Here is an 18,554-nt window from a genome sequence, read left to right as displayed (position 1 = left end):
ATTAATAATAGAAATATTTGGTATTCTTATTTTACATATATAACAAATTTTGCTACGTAGGTACAAAATCACCCACCTTTTTCAAAAACATCGACTATAGGATTCTTTTATTGCTCCTTCAATCCACACTAAAGAAAAGGAAGCCTTGAAGGAGTTCATATACTGACTTGCATTAATTCAGAATGCACAATGTCTAATTTAGATAATTAGTTGGAAATAAGTTGTGAATTGATTACTTTCTAAGTGGGAATGTGATTAATATTTTATTTTAAATTTTAAAACCAAATTGCTCCCCGTGGTGGGCAAAAGCACCATTGTACAAACCTTTTTCAAAAGATTACTTTGTTCAAAGCATTTGAGAGAAGTTCTTCCATAGTAAAGCAGTTAAAGACATTAGTCAAATATACAAGTCCAGTCCCGTCGACAACCATGACAAGACCCCCTCTACATTAGCTATCAGTTGGCAGTCCCATCAGCAACCATGGCGAGACACCAAACAGTCTCGTAAGCCACGTTGACGGCAATGCATCACACATACTTCAAGCACTACTCACGTTAGGTATCATGATGGACTCATTGAACTAAACTCAACCGAGACCCTCCCTTCCTCGTTCCCTCATCTCATTTCTTTGTTTTTGTTTCTCTCACTAATGTTTTCGTTTGTGTTTTTCTCCTCCTTCTCTCTAAATTCATTTCTGCTTGTCAGAGTTTGGATGTTGTGCACAACTCTCCTCTCAATTTCCAGTCGATTATTGTTGACGAACTCGGCAAGTGTACCGGTCGTACAAATAATAAAGTGATAAGAAAAGTTGTCGATTCCACGAAGACGGATGATCAAGCAATAATTTATCTATTTAACTAAAGTTGGATCGATCATAAAAGGATTTCTTGAGAGTATTGTAATTAAATTAAAAACAGAATTTATAAAATTATTTTTGGTTTTTAATATTTTAGAAATTAAATTCAGAATTAATTAAAGCTAGAAATTGGTTTTAAGTTTTAATAAAAAGGCGTAGCTAGGATTCAACTTCCCCAATGGTTTCTTAACGAGTTTGTTTATTCTTATGATTACATTTAAGATCAAATTATTAACAGCACTTTCTATAATTGACTAAATCTCAATCCCTTGGTAATCTAATCCTTTATTCTAATCCAAAGCCCAATCCCTTAGTACTTCTTCATAAAATAAGCATTAACGCAAGAACCTACGGTTATAGAATTCATAAGTCTATCCCTAAATCATACAAATTCCAGCAATCAATCAATTGGAATCATACACCAACATCCCTATTGTCATGGACGACTCTAATGCTCATTCAAGACTGGCAAGATCATAAATAAGACTAGGAATAAGTATCAGATTGATTGCATAATTTAAAAGCAAGAATGTAATTCATAAGAAATAAACAAATATCAACTAAGAACCCATTGGTTCTGTATCTTCCTAACTACTAAAAGTAATTTAGCTATGCATAATTGTGAAGACAGAATTAAAATAAACTGGAAAATAAATAAAGTTCATGATGAAACTTGATTAAGGAAGACAATCAATGATAGAGATTGGATTCCTCCCTTCTCCTCTGCATCGCTCCAGCGTTCCTCTTCCGCTCCTGCCTTCGTGTTTGTCTCTGACTTCTTTCGCGTTCCAGAATGAATTTCACGGCTTCCTTCGCGTTGTATTTAAAGGGTGAAACTTGGGCTTCTGAATTTTGGACCCGCTCGCTGAAGCGAGCTGCTCAGCGAGCATTATTTTTGCTGGTCGCCCAATCACTCGCTTAAGCGAGGAACTTTGCGAGCTTTAGTAATTTGCTTGCTCACTTGCTCGCTTCAGCGAGCAGTGGAGCGAGCGTTATAATTTTTTTATTTTTTATTTATTTAATTTCTGATTCTCTTCTTGCTCCGCGGATTCCACTGTCGCCTCGTCCTTATCATATTGATATTTTGTTATTCTAGTCTAAACAACCTGAAACAACAGCCAATATTTAGAATTTTATCTATTTGTTGACAATCCATTTTGTTTTACTGTTTTTATTGTTTTAACACTATATTTTTAACTATTTTAATAATTATTTGAACTCTTTTTAACTATAAAAACATAGTGTCTTGGACACTTATCAAACCATTCCCAGATTTACTCATTGCTGTCCTCAGCAATGAATTGAATTAAGAACATGGAATAATGCAAGCATGCTTAATATAAAACTAGGCACTACATCAATTTATGAATGATCAGACTTAGACAAAAAATAATAGGATTTTAAAGAACAAACAATTAACTAAGCAGACTTGAAAGTAAGCAAGTTATAAAATCCAAGTATGAGTTCAGTCAGTCAAGCATAAACACTGAGTTTTAACACATCTCTCACTAGATATATCAAGTCACCCATCACTCATCTGTCTAAAGGTAAGTGTTTCACTCGAATTTTCACTGTATCAATATTTTCATAAGCTTGATAATATTCTCACTTTCCATAAATAATTCACATGCACAAAGATCAAGAGGTCTTTATTCAGGTTGTAATGGGGCTGGGCTGAAGGTAAGATAAATAAGGAAAAACTAGCTAAAACAATGAAATACATAAAGATCATGGTAAAGTGTAAACACTCAAACAATAATCCTTTTTCTCCTTTCCTTCTTCCTTTTTTTTCAGCACTTTTATTTCTTTTTCTGTATTTTTCTTTTCTTTTTCAACCTCCAATACTTTTCTCTTTTTCATTTTCATTTTCTTTCAACATTTTTATTTGCATAGAAACAATAAATATTTTTATTTTTCACCATTTTCTAACCTTTGCTTTTGCTCCATTCACCTAACCTCCTTTTTCACCACTTTTGAATTACATGATAAAGTACTCATGTTTACACCGTACCATGAAATGTCTATAATCCAATTTTATTTAAGGTAGATGTGTATGTGGAGTGGCTAATCAAGACAACAGGTATTAAGAACATAAAAGGTTTATGCTCAAGGGGCTAAACAAGGGATATCATAATGGTTGGCTTTTTGGCTAACTAGTTAAAACAATAAAATGCCTCAATCATTTCAAACATGCATGCAAACAATTACTTCAAGGAGAAACAAAGCAAGTTCTGGTAATATTTTCAACAGTAAAATGCACACTGAAAAGAATTTTCTGTTTAGGCTCAAACCTCACGGTTATATGTGTGCAATTCAGTAATTTATGCTCTTTCTCAATCACTTATACTGTAATTTTATTATTCTTACTGACTCTTAGACTAACTCAATCAAGGCTTATTCATAAAAAAAATATAAAATATACTCTGAGTCATCACATTATAAATTAATTTTACTGATTAATTCCAACTTAGCATGATTTAGTAATCCAGACAGAGAAAAGAAACACAATAAAATAAAGAGGAATAAGGAAAAGAATTTTCCTTGTTTTTCTGAAAAAAATTTGCGGCTCTTCTCATCACAGGGATCATAGTTGTACCAACTGCTACTACTGCTACTATATATATATGGTGCGGTGCGTCCCCATTCCCAGATTTAAAAATTTGTTGTCCTCAGCAATTAATAAATCAAAAAGAAAGAAATGCACACATCAACATAAAAATATCATCAGATAAAGTCAGTAGTAGCCATCATGCTCACAACAGAGTGAGAAAAATAAAATTTGTACATCACCATAGTCATCAATAATCAAAACAAAACAAAACTAAAATGGTTTTAGAAAATAAAATCTACTAGCATCATAAAATAAAATAAAATAACAAACTTAAAAGCGATAAATTCTTAGGTTGCCTCTTAAGAGCGCTTGTTTAACGTCATTAGCTTGACGTTATATCTTCCTTAGTCATGGCGGCTTGTAGCCGGAATTCAAAGATGATGCCATTCCTTTTATCATAAATATTGCTTTGCCGTAATAGTACTCTCGTGCATATGGGCGAGAAGGTTTGGCCTCAAGAACTCTAAACTTAGTCTTGATGTGCTTTCCTTTGCTCTTCGGCTTTGCCATCGTCACCTCCGGCTTGCAACTCTCATCTGGCTTATGATTTTTCTTTTCTTCTTCTTCAACCTTTTTTTCCTCAATAAAGAAAGTTTTCTCTGCCTGAGTTGTAGGTGGTGGAGTTTCTTTTTCATACATTTTGAGAATAGTCTTTTCTCCTTCCACCCTTAAGATCAATTCACCTTTAGGCACATCAATTAGTGCTCCGGAGGTTGCTAAGAAAGGTCTCCCAAAGATCATGGGAACAGTAGCGTCCTCCTCTATATCCAAGATAACAAAGTCCATCGGGAAGATGAACTTGTCCACCTTAACTAGTATGTCCTCTATTACTCCATATGCTTGCTTGGTGGAGCGGTCAGCTATTTGCAGAATCATATTGATCGACTTTACTTCTGTGATTCCCAGCTTCTTCATCATAGATAATTGCATTACGTTGATGTTGGCACCTAAATCACATAAAACTCTCTCTATTGTGATTTAGCCAATCGTGCAAGGAATACTAAAACTCCATGGATCCTTTAATTTCGGAGGTAAATTCTTCTGCATGATTGCACTACACTCCTCTGTCAGAATAGTGGATCCTTCTACTGTGAGCTTCCGCTTCTTGATTAGGATCTCTTTTAGAAACTTAGCATATGATGGCATTTGCTCTAAAGCTTCCACGAATGGGATATTGATGTGAAACTTCTTAAAAATCTCTAAGAATTTAGAGAAATTTTTCTTCTGCTCATGCTGTTGTAACCTTTGAGGATAAGGAGCCTTAACATAAGGATTATCTCCAAGTGATTTCATCATTTCCTCTAAAGAAAGCTTCTTTATTACTTTCTTACGCGGGGTATCATTTAACGGTCCTCTAAAAATTGTGACATCTCTATCGACAGGATCGTCAGCTTTCTTTTCAGCAGGATTTTCCTTCTCTGCATCTTTTTCACTACTTGGTGCAGCTATTGGTTTTTCCACACTTTCCATTGTAATGATGGCATTACATTGTTCCTTGGGATTAATAATTGTATTACTAGGAAAGGTTCCTTAAGGCCTCTCAGCCATCTGTTTGGCAAGCTAACCAATCTGATTCTCCAGATTCTTTATGGAAGCTTCTTGATTTTTTAAAGATGCTTTTGTTTCTTCTGCAAAAATTTCTTGAGATTGAGCCATCTTATCGAATGCAATTTCTCAAGCTGCCTTTTGACTAGATTGCTCTGGTTGAATTCCCAGATTAGCTTGTTGTGGTCCTCCTTGATTATACGAAAGTGCAGAATGGTTTCTCCAGCCAGTATTATAAGTGTTGATGTAAGGATTGTTCTCCCTACGTTGGTCGTACCAAAGAGAATTCACCTGAGATGGATTTATTGTAACCATAGCCTCACATTTATCGGCACTATGAGGTCCGCCACAAGTATCACAGACTACAGGAAATTGCGAATTAACAGCAGAGATTTGATTTTGAGTAAAAAGCTTAACAAGTGAATCTAGCCTTTGATCCATCTTGTCTTGTTTGGCTAACAAAGCGTCATACCCTTCTAACTGCATAACTCCTCTCTTAGGTTGAACTGGTGTGACCTCGTTATCTTCAGATGCAATCTTCTCAATTAGCTCAATATCCCTAGTTGGAGTGATTTCTCCGATGCTTCCTCCAGCTGCAGCATTAAGGAGTACTCGATATGTCGATGTAACCCCTTTGTAAAAAATTCGGACCTTCTCGCCATTCGATAGAACATACTGTGAACATCTCCTGATTAGTTCTTTAAATCTCCCTCATCTCACACACAGGGATTCGCCTTCAAGCTGCTTGAAGTTTTCAATCTGTTCTTTCAGCTCGGAGAATCGAGACAGTGGGAAAAACTTCCTTTGGAATTTCTCAACTAATTCTTCCCACGTGGAGATGCTATCAGCAGGTTGTAATTCCAACCAATTAAGTGCTCTTTCTTTTAAAGAAAAGGGAAACAACATCAAACAGATTTCTCCAGGAAGAACCCCATTAGCTTTAATGAGGCTACACAATTGTAGGAATTTAGTGATGTGGCGGTTTGGGTCTTCGATCGGGTTTCCTTCAAAAAGATTACTTTGAATTAGATTCAGAAAGAAGACTTTTATTTCAAAATTATTGGCATGAATTTGAGGTCTCCTAATACTTGCAGTCGGATGCGAGAAATTAGGGTTTAAGAAATGGCTCATCAGTTCTTCGGGTGGATTTTGGTTATCCTCGGCCATGACTAGTCCTTCCACAGAATTGGAGCTCGATGCGTCTTGTGTCTTCTTTGCGGTCAAACGTTTCCTATTAGTTCTTTCTAAACGTCCTAACTCTGGTTCGTACTGTAGGTCACTCGGATTAACAGTGCCTCGTAGATGCATAAATCAAAAAACTAAGGCTCAGTGAGTCCAACTAACAGAAACCACTAACTAACAGAATATTTAAAGCAAAAAAATTAGACAAAGAAAATAAAATAACAAAACTAAATAAAATAAATAAAAATAAAGATATTAAACTAAGAAAGCAAAATAAATGACAGTAAAAAAAAAAAAAACTAAAATAAAATAAAATACGCAAAATAAAAATAAGAGAAATAAAAAAATTAAAATTAAAATTAAAACAAAGAAACTAATAACTAACAAAAATAAAACTAAAAACAAAACAAAATAAAAAAATATCCAATCTATAATTTTATAGATATAATTAATGTTGATTAAATCAATCCCCGGCAACGGGGCCAAAAACTTGTTGACGAACTCGGAAAGTGTACCGGTCGTACAAGTAATAAAGTGATAAGAAAAGTTGTCGATCCCACGAGAACTGATGACCAAGCAATAATTTATCTATTTAACTAAAGTTGGATCGATCATAAAAGGATTTCTTGAGAGTATTGTAATTAAATTAAAAACAGAATTTATAAAATTATTTTTGGTTTTTAATATTTTAGAAATTAAATTCAGAATTAATTAAAGCTAGAAATTGGTTTTGAGTTTTAATAAAAAGGCGTAGCTAGGATTCGATTTCCCCAATGGTTTCTTAACGAGTTTGTTTATTCTTACGATTACATTCAAGATCAAATTATTAACAGCTCTTTCTGTAATTGACTAAATCTCAATCCCTTGGTAATCTAATCCTTTATTCTAATCCAAAGCCTAATCCCTTAGTACTTCTTCATAAAATAAGCATTAACGCAAGAACCTACTGTTATAGAATTCATAAGTCTATCCCTAGATCATACAAATTCCAGCAATCAATCGGAATCATACACCAACATCCCTATTGTCATGCACGACTCTAATGCTCATTCAAGACTGGCCAGATCATAAATAAGACTAGGAATAAATATCAGATTGATTGCATAATTTAAAAGCAAGAATGTAATTCATAAGAAACAAACAAACATCAACTAAGAACCCATTGGTTCTGTATCTTCCTAACTACTAAAAGTAATTTAGCTATGCATAATTATAAAGACAGAATTAAAATAAACTGGAAAATAAATAAAGTTCATGATGAAACTTGATTAAGGAAGACGATCAATGATAGAGATTGGATTCCTCCCTTCTCCTCTGCATCGCTCCAGCGTTCCTCTTCCGCTCCTGCCTTTGTGTTTGTCTCTGACTTCTTTTGCGTTCCAGAATGAATTTCACGGCTTCCTTCGCGTTGTATTTAAAGGGTGAAACTTGGGCTTCTGAATTTTGGACCTGCTCGCTGAGGAGCTCGCTGAAGCGAGCTGCTCAGCGAGCATTATTTTTGTTGGTCGCCCAATCACTCGCTTAAGCGAGGAACCTTGCGAGCTTTAGTAATTTGCTCGCTCACGTGCTCGCTTCAGCGAGCAGTGGAGCGAGCGTTTCAATTTTTTATTTTTTATTTATTTAATTTCTGATTCTCTTCTTGCTCCGCGGATTCCACTATTGCTTCGTCCTTATCATATTGGTATTTTGTTATTCTAGTCTAAACAACCTGAAACAACAACCAATATTTAGAATTTTATCTATTTGTTGACAATTCATTCTGTTTTATTGTTTTATTATTTTAACACTATATTTTTAACTATTTTAATAATTATTTGAACTCGTTTTAACTATAAAAACATAGTGTCTTGGACTGTTTTACTGTTTTATCAGTTATCATCCTTACTTGTAAGTGTAGTTATTTTATTTAGGTATTATTTTATATGTTATTTATAAACCCTAGGATAGAAACTTATTTAGTAAAATAAATAATTAATAATGAAATAATAATTATATGTAGGTTTTTATTGAAATAATGATTGTAATACAATTGGGGATAGAATGTGTGGGGCAATCTGTTTGCTGAAATGCCACATAGAAGATTCAAATGGAATGTAAAATAAATGCCACAGATAATATTTTTTAATTATTAAAATTAGGTTTATAATTAAATAGTAATTGTAATGAAATAATTACTATATAGTAAAATAATTAGTATAATTAATTAATTAGTAATGAAATAATTAAATGCTAAATTTAATTACTATATAATTAGTATTTTAATTAAATAGTAATTATAATTTATGAAACCCTAGGAAATAAACTTATTTAGTAAAATAATTAATTAGTAATTAAATAATTAAACAGTAATTTTAATTAGTGTTTTAATTAAATAGTAATCAAAATTTATGAAACCCTAACATAGAAACTTATTTAGTAAAATAATTAATTATTTTATAATTAGTGTTTTAATTAATAGTAATCATAATTTATTAAACCCTAGCAAAGAAATCTATTTAGTAAAATAATTAATTAGTAATGAAATAATTAAATGCTGATTTTAATTACTATATAATTAGTATTTTAATTAAATAGTAATTATAATTTATGAAACCCAAGGAAATAAACCTATTTAGTAAAATAATTACACTAATTTTAATTAGTTTATAGTTAGTGTTTTAATTAAATAGTAATCACAATTTATGAAACTCTAGCATAGAAACCTATTTAGTAAAATATTCAATTATATTATATTAGTGTTTTAATTAATAGTAATCATAATTTATGAAGCCCTAGCTTAGAAACCTATTTAGTAAAATAATTAATTAGTTACGAAATAATTAGACACTAATTTAATTAGTTTATAATTAGTGTTTTAATTAAATAGTAATCATAATTAATTTTTTATTTGTAAATTATTATTTGTTATATAGCTACTAACGCCCCTGCATTGTCCCTGGTTCCAAAGAGTAGGGCGTACTTGATGAGGCTGTGCAGCAGTCACACATATCACAAGTCGTATGGAATGACGGACATTTGAAGTCTATGAGGGTGAGCGAGCCTAAAAGGGTATGGGCAACAGAGATGCCATAACCCAGATGACATCCCTCTGAACTTGCAGCAGCACTTGATGCGTGGAGGTCCTGTCAGCAACCATGTTGACGGGAACAATACCATCAAGGTGGCTTATGTGACTGCTGGGTGTTTTGCCATAGTTGCTAACGAGACTTCCAATTTATGGCTGATTTGGAGAGGGTCTCGTCATGGTTGTTGACGGGACTGAAACCGTATGTTTGACTGACGACTTTGACCGCTCTACTAAGAAAAAACTTTTGTCAAATACTTTGAACACGACAATCTTTTGAAAAAAAAGTTTGTACAACGGTGATTTTGCCCCCGGTAATGCCTCCGAATTTAATGCATCTTGGCATTTGAGATTGGCCAGCTGAAGTTGTAAATGGTTAAAACCTACCTTATGCCAATTTATGATTGAATGAACAAAATATAATGTTTAGTACAGTTTTAACTGACAGAAAAAGTTGAATCTTTATGTATTCTCAAGCTGTATCCTTATTCCTTCATATGTCATCATTCAATTTTTATATATACCAAATCAGCACGTGTGTCTCTAGGATTTTTATAAGCTTTTAAGCTCATGCATCAATTTTTTTTCTCTCAAAAAATAGAACCCTTGTTTTAAGTTCTATCTACTTGCATTTCCCCGTCAAAGGCTAAGAAGACAGTTGCACCAATATGGCACAATTTGGAAATTTAGAATTCAGGGACTATTTTGTTTTGTTATTATCGCTCTTACCACGTCACACGTAGTCATAGGTCATTTTATTGCCATGTGACACATAATCGTAATGGAGTGCATGGTTCAATTCGATTTGGTTTTTTTGTCGAACTGAATTAGAAAAAATAATTTAGTTCTTAAAATTGAATTAGTTTATTAATTTAGTTCAGTTTTGAATTGGTTTATAACCAGTTTGATTCAATTCAGAACCAGTTATGAATTAGTTTTTAAAATCAATTTTGAATCCAAATAAAAATTATATAAGAAATTGAAGGAATATATATATATATATATATATATAAATGATACTAAAAATTAAAAAAAAATATTTAAAAATAAAAATACATAAGAGAAAAAAAGAAAAGAAAAGAAAATAAATAAAGAAAAAAAGAAGACGGTAAATAAATAAACAAGAGAAGAGAAATATAGAGAAAAAAGAAAAATAAATGAAAAGAATAGAAAAAAAATCAATTTGGTTCATGATCTGGTTTTCATTTCAAGAACTAATTTTTAAAAATAATTTTTTTAAGTGTAATATTTTTTGTGGTTCTTTTTCCACAGTCGTAAAACTGATTTTTGAATCAGTTCTAAAACCATATGAAAATGTTAAGGAAAAAATAAAAATAAAATATAAATATAAATAATACCATAAATTTGAAAAAAAAAAAGCAATAAACAATTAAAATAAAGTAAAAATAAGAGAGAGAAGTGCATAAGAAAAAATAAAAATTAAAGAAATAAAGTAATAAAAGTAAAGATAAAAAAAAATATCTACCAAAAAAAGATAAAAGAAAGAACAAACTAAATAATGAAGAAAAATAGAGATAAAATATATATATATATATAAAAGCAATTTGATTCATGATTTTTAAAGCAATTTGGTTCTTAAACTAGTTTTGAAAATCACTTCGCTTCATAAATAGTTCAATTCATGAATTGATTTTTCAAAAATAATCCAATTTAAGAACTAATTTTTAAAAAGCAATTCAGTTAAAAAATTGATTTTTAGAAGCTAGTTTGCTTAAATACAGTTCAGTTCAATTCCATGCCACTACTTAAAGATACGAACCATGCATGTCCATTACATCAAACAGTTGTCATCTAACATCTGAGACTAACATGATTGAAAGATGCAATGTTCAACAACCTCCAACTGAGCTTTTCAATTTAGAGACTTCTACGAAGTTTGGTGGTAAAGTTTAAGAACTAATATAATAATAAAATAGGATGTTATATCTATTTTTTTATGTTTACTTTATGTATTATTCTCTAACACGATAACAATCTTAATTGATTTTCAAATTTTTTTCTCTCTTCCAATTGTCAATTAAAATTAATCTAATGGTATTAAAAAATAATAGGTAAAATAAACATAAAAAAATAGACATAATATTATATCCTTATAATAATTTATCCATATGTTTTATGGGTTATATTTATCTTATGTTATATAAGATAAACAAAATTCTTACACACACAAAATGAATGTGGATCCCACATCTATTTTTCTTTCTCCTCTTACATGTGGATCCCACTCCACTTGTAATTTTATTTCTATAACATAAGATAACTATTTTTCTACAACAAAAAATAAATATAACCCATGTTTTATTGTATATATGGCAACACTTTTATTTATATATTTTTGGGGCACAATACATGAAAACAATTCTATTCAAATATTTTTCATGAAAATATAATATTTTCTAAACAATTAATTATTCGTTCACAAATATACGTACCAATGCTATTAAATCTGGCTTAATCATTGACTTGGTCAAAGTATTGAGACACTGGATTACTAGTTCAATCGCATGACCTTGCAAATCTATAATTTATATTAAAAACTATAAACATACTCAAATACCTATAAAAAATAATATCAATTTTAAATATTTTAATTTGAAAAATAATAAATCACACATATTATCCAACAAAGGATCAAACAAAAATATATAACGTGTAATACTGGTGCTTCCAGTTCAGTAGATGACATCTTTAGCTATAAATTAAATCAAAATTCCTTGTATAGTGCATAACCAAGATAATATTAATGTTATAAGTACATAACTTATTTAAGTCAATAAACAACAAATTACTCAAATATTTCAAAATAAAACAAACCACTTATGAATTTAACAAAATGATTTCCTTTATGCATTTTTTTTTTGAATCGGGTCGGATCATTGGTTGAACTGACCGGGTCACCGGTTTTTACTAGGGGTGTTCACGGTCTGGATTGGATCGGTTTTGGAAGCAAAAATCATCCGATCCAATTTCTTCGGTTTGATCATGTAATCATCCATTTGGTTTGGATTTTTTTCAAATCCGATCCGATCCAATCCAATTTTTATCGGTTTCGATTGGATTGATTTTCGATTTTTTTTAAAATCCTAAAATTTATTTCATGATTATTGTGCAAATAACATTTTTTTTGTATATATTGACTTTGTAAAAAAAAATTAAATACGAAAGCATCAGTAATGATGATATAGTTTTATTTTTGAGCAATGAGATATGAAATTTTACATAGATGAAATTTTATTGATGAGATGTAATTAGGCCTTTTATTGAATTTAGTTGATGGGTTAATGGGTTTTGGGTTTAGAAATTTTTGGGCTATGATTGGGGAAAGGCCCAAGTAGGTAGAGGGGAATTAATATATTGGATCGGTTTGGATTGGATCGGTTTTCATCAACCAATCCGAAAACCGATCCAATCCAATTAAAATTTGTAGTTTTTTTTGGGTTTTCGATTTTTCGATTTTCGGTTTATTCGGTTATCGATTTTTCGGTTCGGTCACCGCGGTTTGGATTGGTTGATGAACACCACTAGTTTTTACCAAAATCGGCTGAATTGCACTGATCACACTAGTTCCAATGCTTAGCCGATCCGCTACTTTACTCAAACTCGTTATATGACTAATTTATCAATTCTTAGATCGACTCGGGCGAGCCGATCTAGGTTTATCAACATCGGTACATACTACCCTTTGACGTGCTGTTTTCTTAAAAGATTTTATTTTGTTTTGTTTTTATTTTTAACTTATTTCTTAGTTCATTAATTATTCAATCAAGAGTCGGAAAAATTACAAGTGCGATAAAAAATCTCTTTATTAAGTATCTAGATTCGAATTCAAGATTATTAATTAAACTGGAACAACTCTCTTAAAATTTACGTGATTGCTGGTAATTAAATTTTCTTCTACTAATAAATTTTATAAGGAATTTTCTTTTAAGAATGTAAAATGAAAGGCACAACAAAGGCCTCACAAGAGTTCAATCAGAAGGGGACTTGGAAGACTTAGCCTACTATTCTTTCAATAACAACGTAGACAGATTTAATAAATTTAAATGAGGGTTAGAGCCGTTGGGTTCTCCCCACCGCACTTAAAAATCCCAAAGAGTAATATCTCTCAATAAGATATTAAATTGGTGCATTCAAATGGGAAAAACTCTTAATTGGTCAAAGTCTCAAAGACCCATGTTCAACATCCTCCAACTGAGTTTTTTCAGTTTAAAGACTAATATGAAGTTTGGTGCTAAAGTTTGAGAATTAATATAATAATGAGATATGATATTATGTCTATTTTTTTATGTTTACTTTATGTATTACTCTTTATTGTTAGATCACAATCTTAATTGACTTTTATTTATTTTTTTCTCCTCCCATTGTTAGTTAAAATTATGATCTAACGTTATCATAAAGTAATAGGTAAAATAAACATACAAAATAGGCTTTATATCATATTCCTATAATAATTTATCCCATATTATTTTTTTTTGGGCACGATACATGAAAACAATTCTATTCAAATATTTTTCATGAAAATATAATATTTTCTAAATAATTAATTATTCGTTCAAAAATGTACGTACTATCCATTGATGTGTTGTTTTTTAAAAAAGATTTCATTTTATTTTTATTTTTTAACTTCTTTCTCAATTCACTAATTATTTGATTAATTTGGTTTAGTCGAAAAAATTACAAGAGCAATAAAAATCTCCTTACTAAGTATCTAAATTTGAATTCGAGAATATTAATTAAGGTGGAACAACCCTGTTAAAATTTATGTGCTTGATGATAATTAAATGTAAAATGAAGAAAAAAACCATATAAACGAAAGGTTCGATAGCAACTTCCAAAATTGAATAAGTATTTATTTTTCTTCTATTAATGAATTGTATAAGGAATTTGTTACCCCAATCCCCAAAGTAGAATTTCTGGGAAGATTGATAGGTGTCAACTATGAGAATAGAATAATCCAAGACGCGGGAAAAGAACTAGAAGAACCACGTGTACGGACAAGAAGCTTGTGTCAATTAAAACGTGCATCCTAGTTCCATGAACATTTTCCTTTGCTAACCTTGAATTGAATGTTACTTAAGAATAAGATCCCAATTGCATGGAGGATATGCTCTTCATGTGAAGGTTGGTAGTACTTGGTTCATGTTTTATTACATTTTCATGTATTTAATGAGAAAGACTTGTGAGTTGTGACTTTTCTGGTCCTTTCCATTTGCACCGTTCCCTAAACCAAAAAACAAAACAAAAAAGAGTGACCAAGTTGATATTTTGCTCTAAAGTTGATATTTTGCTCCGAGTTGAGCCACATGAAATGTGATCCAAATGCCTTGTCCACCACTCATTCCATACCCAAACAAACCTCTTTTCACCATTCAGATTCACATGTGAGGGTTCAACCACAGTCCTATCCCTTATATAAGGGAACTGGTTTATGTATGAAATTGTCCAAATAGTTGTCTGCTGCTAGAAAAATCTCTCCTTTCCATTGGTCATCTGAAATTGCATAGAGGTTCATCAAGGACTCTTCAGCATCTCTGAAAAGGGTATTGCTTTCTTCTCCTTCACCTTCCTCCTCAACCCCAACATTTCTTCATTGGTGAAATCAATTTGTTATCTGCTCAGCATCATTACTTTGCCATTTAGTTTTCTGTTTCAACAATCTATGTGCTTTTATCTTATTTAGTGTTGTTCTTGAAGAAGTAATTTACAAGTTCTGTTCTTTTTCCTCAGTGTTTTATACTTTTTCTCCAAAAGCAAGGGACAGCCACATAAAAGCTATCCACAACCAGAAAGCATGTTGCTAAGAAGCTCTTCAACACCAGTTCTTGGTTCCCTTCTCTCTTCCATCACAGATACTCCTAGTAATAGTATTCACACTGAAGCCTGCCATGCACTCAAGCATCTACCACCTACTAGTGTCCCACAACATCACCACAAACTGTCTTTACATCAAACTGGGTCCTTCAGTCTCTCCACTTTCTCATGCAGTTCTTCTCCAATCTCCCCCTCCATTGCTGAACTTGAAAGGCAAAACAAAGGCTTCAGAAGAGTTCAATCTGAAGGGAACTTGGAAGACTTAGCCTACTCTTCTTTCAACAACAACGAAGACAGATTTAATTATGCAGACCCTCCTAAGAGGTTTTCAGTGAGACAAAGATGCATGGCACTGGAGACCATTCCATCTTTCTCTATTTCTAAGCACAAAGGCTTGCGTCAAGAAGAGGAAGATGAAGAATGGGAAAGTGACAGTGAAGATGAGGAAGAAATAGGAGAGTTGGAGGAAGAGAAGAGGGAAATGGAAGGAAAAGGTGATGGGTTCAGTGTGCTGAATAGTGGCTATGGTATGATATTGACTGAAGAAGTGAGAGTGAAGGAGGGGCTTTTCAGGGTGGGTTTTGCTGACAAGGGAGAGGTTGGTGGTAAAGAAATGTATCTTGCAAAGGGTCTTGGCATTGATAATGATGGCTGTGGTAAAGGCATAGGTGGCTGCAGAGGTAGTGGTGGAGGCAGTGGAGGTGGTGATTGTAATTCCTCTGGAGGGAATGATGGAGATAGGCATGGGGTGGAAGAATATTATAAGAAAATGGTGGAGGAAAATCCTGGGAATCCATTGTTTCTGAGGAATTATGCTCAGTTTTTATATCAGGTATGTTCTGTTTCCTTCTGTTTGAAAAGAACTCATCAATTGTTGAATAACTCATTATGATAACCTATTTGTTGGGTGTTACTACGCTATTTTTACAACTCTTCAAGATAACTTAAATCAGAATCGTTTTTATCTCCCAATACTTGTATACTGCAAGAGAGGTTTTATTAGTGAATGCTTTTGGTGATGATTGCAAATTTCTTTTTGTCTTTTTTGACAGTGCAAACAAGACCGTGAAGGAGCTGAGGAGTATTATTCCCGTGCCATACTAGCTGACCCAAAAGATGGAGAAGTGTTATCACAGTATGGGAAGCTAGTTTGGGAGCTTCATAATGACGAAGAACGAGCCTCTAGCTATTTTGAACGAGCAGTCCAAGCCTCTCCTGAAGATAGGTATGTCATGTGCTTTATAACATTCAGTTTATTGTACTTTTTAGAGCAAGTTGTTAGATTATTATATATTGGGAATGCATTGTGACAATAGCTTTTGGTTCATGATATCAGCCATGTACATGCAGCATATGCTAGTTTCCTTTGGGACACAGAGGAAGCCGAGGATGATTGCAATGAGCCACAATGTTTACCACCACTTGTTCGTCAGGGAGCTATGGCTACTGCAGGTGCTTAATGGAGATATGATATATGATAAATTGGTGAAGAAATACCAATTCCATTAAACATTTTCTTAAGTACATAAGGGTGTCTTAAGATGTATTGAAATTCTTATATTGAAGCCAATGTGTTCTGTTGATAAGTGAGCACATTTTATTAACTGAAATCAAAAAACGATCTATTACTTTGACTTTGAGTTTGTGTAACACCCTCTACAGATACAATAGAGATAGCTTTTCATTAAAATAAAATAAGGGAAAGAAGAATAAACGACAACAGCAAAAGATGTTTTAATGTGATTCTAGCGCATGGCTCCAAATTATAGTCACATGGATCCTTTCCCTGATTGACATCAACTTCGACCCCACCATCTTTCTGATGACAAAAACGCCCCTTTTAGTGGCCCTCTTGGGGTGAAAGTGATACAAAGATTAGCCTTTTCCAATTCCAATGGACCGTTCCTATTAAACTTTGATGCATTATGGGAGAGAGAAACACTCACCTCATCATTTAGTCTTTGGCAGACAACACCTCATTTTCACGTTATTTCACTTTACTTTTTGTTTTATCAACGTCAACCTCAATCTCTGTTGTTGTAAATGGCCTGGCCTCAGGTCTCCTTCATCTTCATCTAATTCACCCTCACACAACCCATAGCTAGATGCCGTTTCAGAGAAACACACAACTGCATTATTACCTACTTGATAGTAAAAAATCATTTCAACTCAAAAGGTTAAGTTATTGGATGAGACTACATTAATGGTTGGTTTTATATGTCTCTAACACGTCCCTTCACACGAGATCTCATTATACTTGAAGGGTGGATAATGCATCAGGTCCAGCCTATCTGTGCTAATAAACTTCATAAAACTTAATTAATTATTGATTAAATGGAGCGGTGAAGATTGAACTCGTAACTCCGAAGCTCTGATATTGTGTAAAGAATCATTTCAATTCAAAAATTTAAACTGCTGAGTGAGAAATTACATTAATAGTTTTATATATGTCTAAGAGGATAGTCTTGCTACTTTCTTATTGTGGTTGCATAGAGACATTAACAACCTCAAGGCAGTGCCTCGAGCCATGTTGCATAATCCTTTACTGATTTCGTTGTTGGACATGGAGAGTTATGGTCTGCACAGATAGTTGTATTTTGTTATTGAGAAGAACGGAACTGAAAGCAAATCGATGGATGGATACATGGGAAGTATTTATTGTAAATCCTACTAATCAAGTTGATCTGAATATGAGAAATGGTACTCTCCGAATTCCATAAGTAATCATTGTTACTAGCGTTGTAGCAAGCACACCTCAAAATATTCCTATAACTTTCGAGAGATGGAAGTGACTTCAGGCAGCAATTATGAGTGCTCTATTCATGGCTCCTCAGGTCACAATTATTCTTATAGTTACTCCATCATTTCTACCAGCAAAATTACTTGTAATTTTCATAAATTTGAAACATATGTTTTGAGTTAGTAATAGATAAATGCATTATTGTGATAGTTAATCTAGGCTAATTAATGTTAAGGTTATGTTTAGCGCTGGTCATGATGCGTGCTACAGTTTGTACGCAAACCATTTAGTTAATCAACGTACTCACCGATGACATGTCATATTTGGGGCTTGTACTGATAACTTGTCTTGATTTGCCTCAAAGACACTTCTTTAAAGAAAAATGAAAATGACCTGGACTGAGGAAACAACATATGAAGTCACTTCTTTACAGATATCAGGAGTCAGGACACAGAACAAGTGAGGGTTTGGTTTCGTACAGCAATTTTACACTAGGAGGTATTAAAAGGGAAAGTAACCAAACAATGATCCAATAGCCAGACCTTGCAAAATACACACCACTCAAGAATGGCTCTTGAAGACCTCAATCTGAAGGGAATTTTAAAAAACTAATCTATGCTCTGAGTTTTCACTAAAGGGCAAAGTTGGGGATCAATTATTTGATCCAGACACGCTCAAGATATCTCAGCAATGGATGTGAAAGGTGTAGGCTCAGTATGGAGA

General features: G+C 32.7%; 1 protein-coding gene across 1 annotated transcript; it reads left to right on the top strand.

Moving 5' to 3' along the window:
• Positions 1–14,593: 14,593 nt before the first annotated feature.
• Positions 14,594–16,725, top strand: LOC133289504 (uncharacterized). The gene is made up of 4 exons (XM_061487478.1): positions 14,594–14,820; positions 15,008–15,923; positions 16,144–16,316; positions 16,428–16,725. The coding sequence occupies exons 2-4, from the start codon at positions 15,072–15,074 to the stop codon at positions 16,549–16,551; spliced, it is 1,149 nt and encodes a 382-aa protein (XP_061343462.1). The 5' UTR covers positions 14,594–14,820; positions 15,008–15,071; the 3' UTR covers positions 16,552–16,725.
• The last annotated feature ends 1,829 nt before the right edge of the window (positions 16,726–18,554 follow it).

This window comes from Gastrolobium bilobum, unplaced genomic scaffold (genome assembly GCF_033153095.1).
Source record: "Gastrolobium bilobum isolate Gb01-03AN ecotype WA unplaced genomic scaffold, APGP_CSIRO_Gbil_v1 utg8959, whole genome shotgun sequence".
NCBI lineage: Eukaryota > Viridiplantae > Streptophyta > Magnoliopsida > Fabales > Fabaceae > Gastrolobium > Gastrolobium bilobum.
This window is presented reverse-complemented; position numbering and strand designations above follow the sequence as displayed.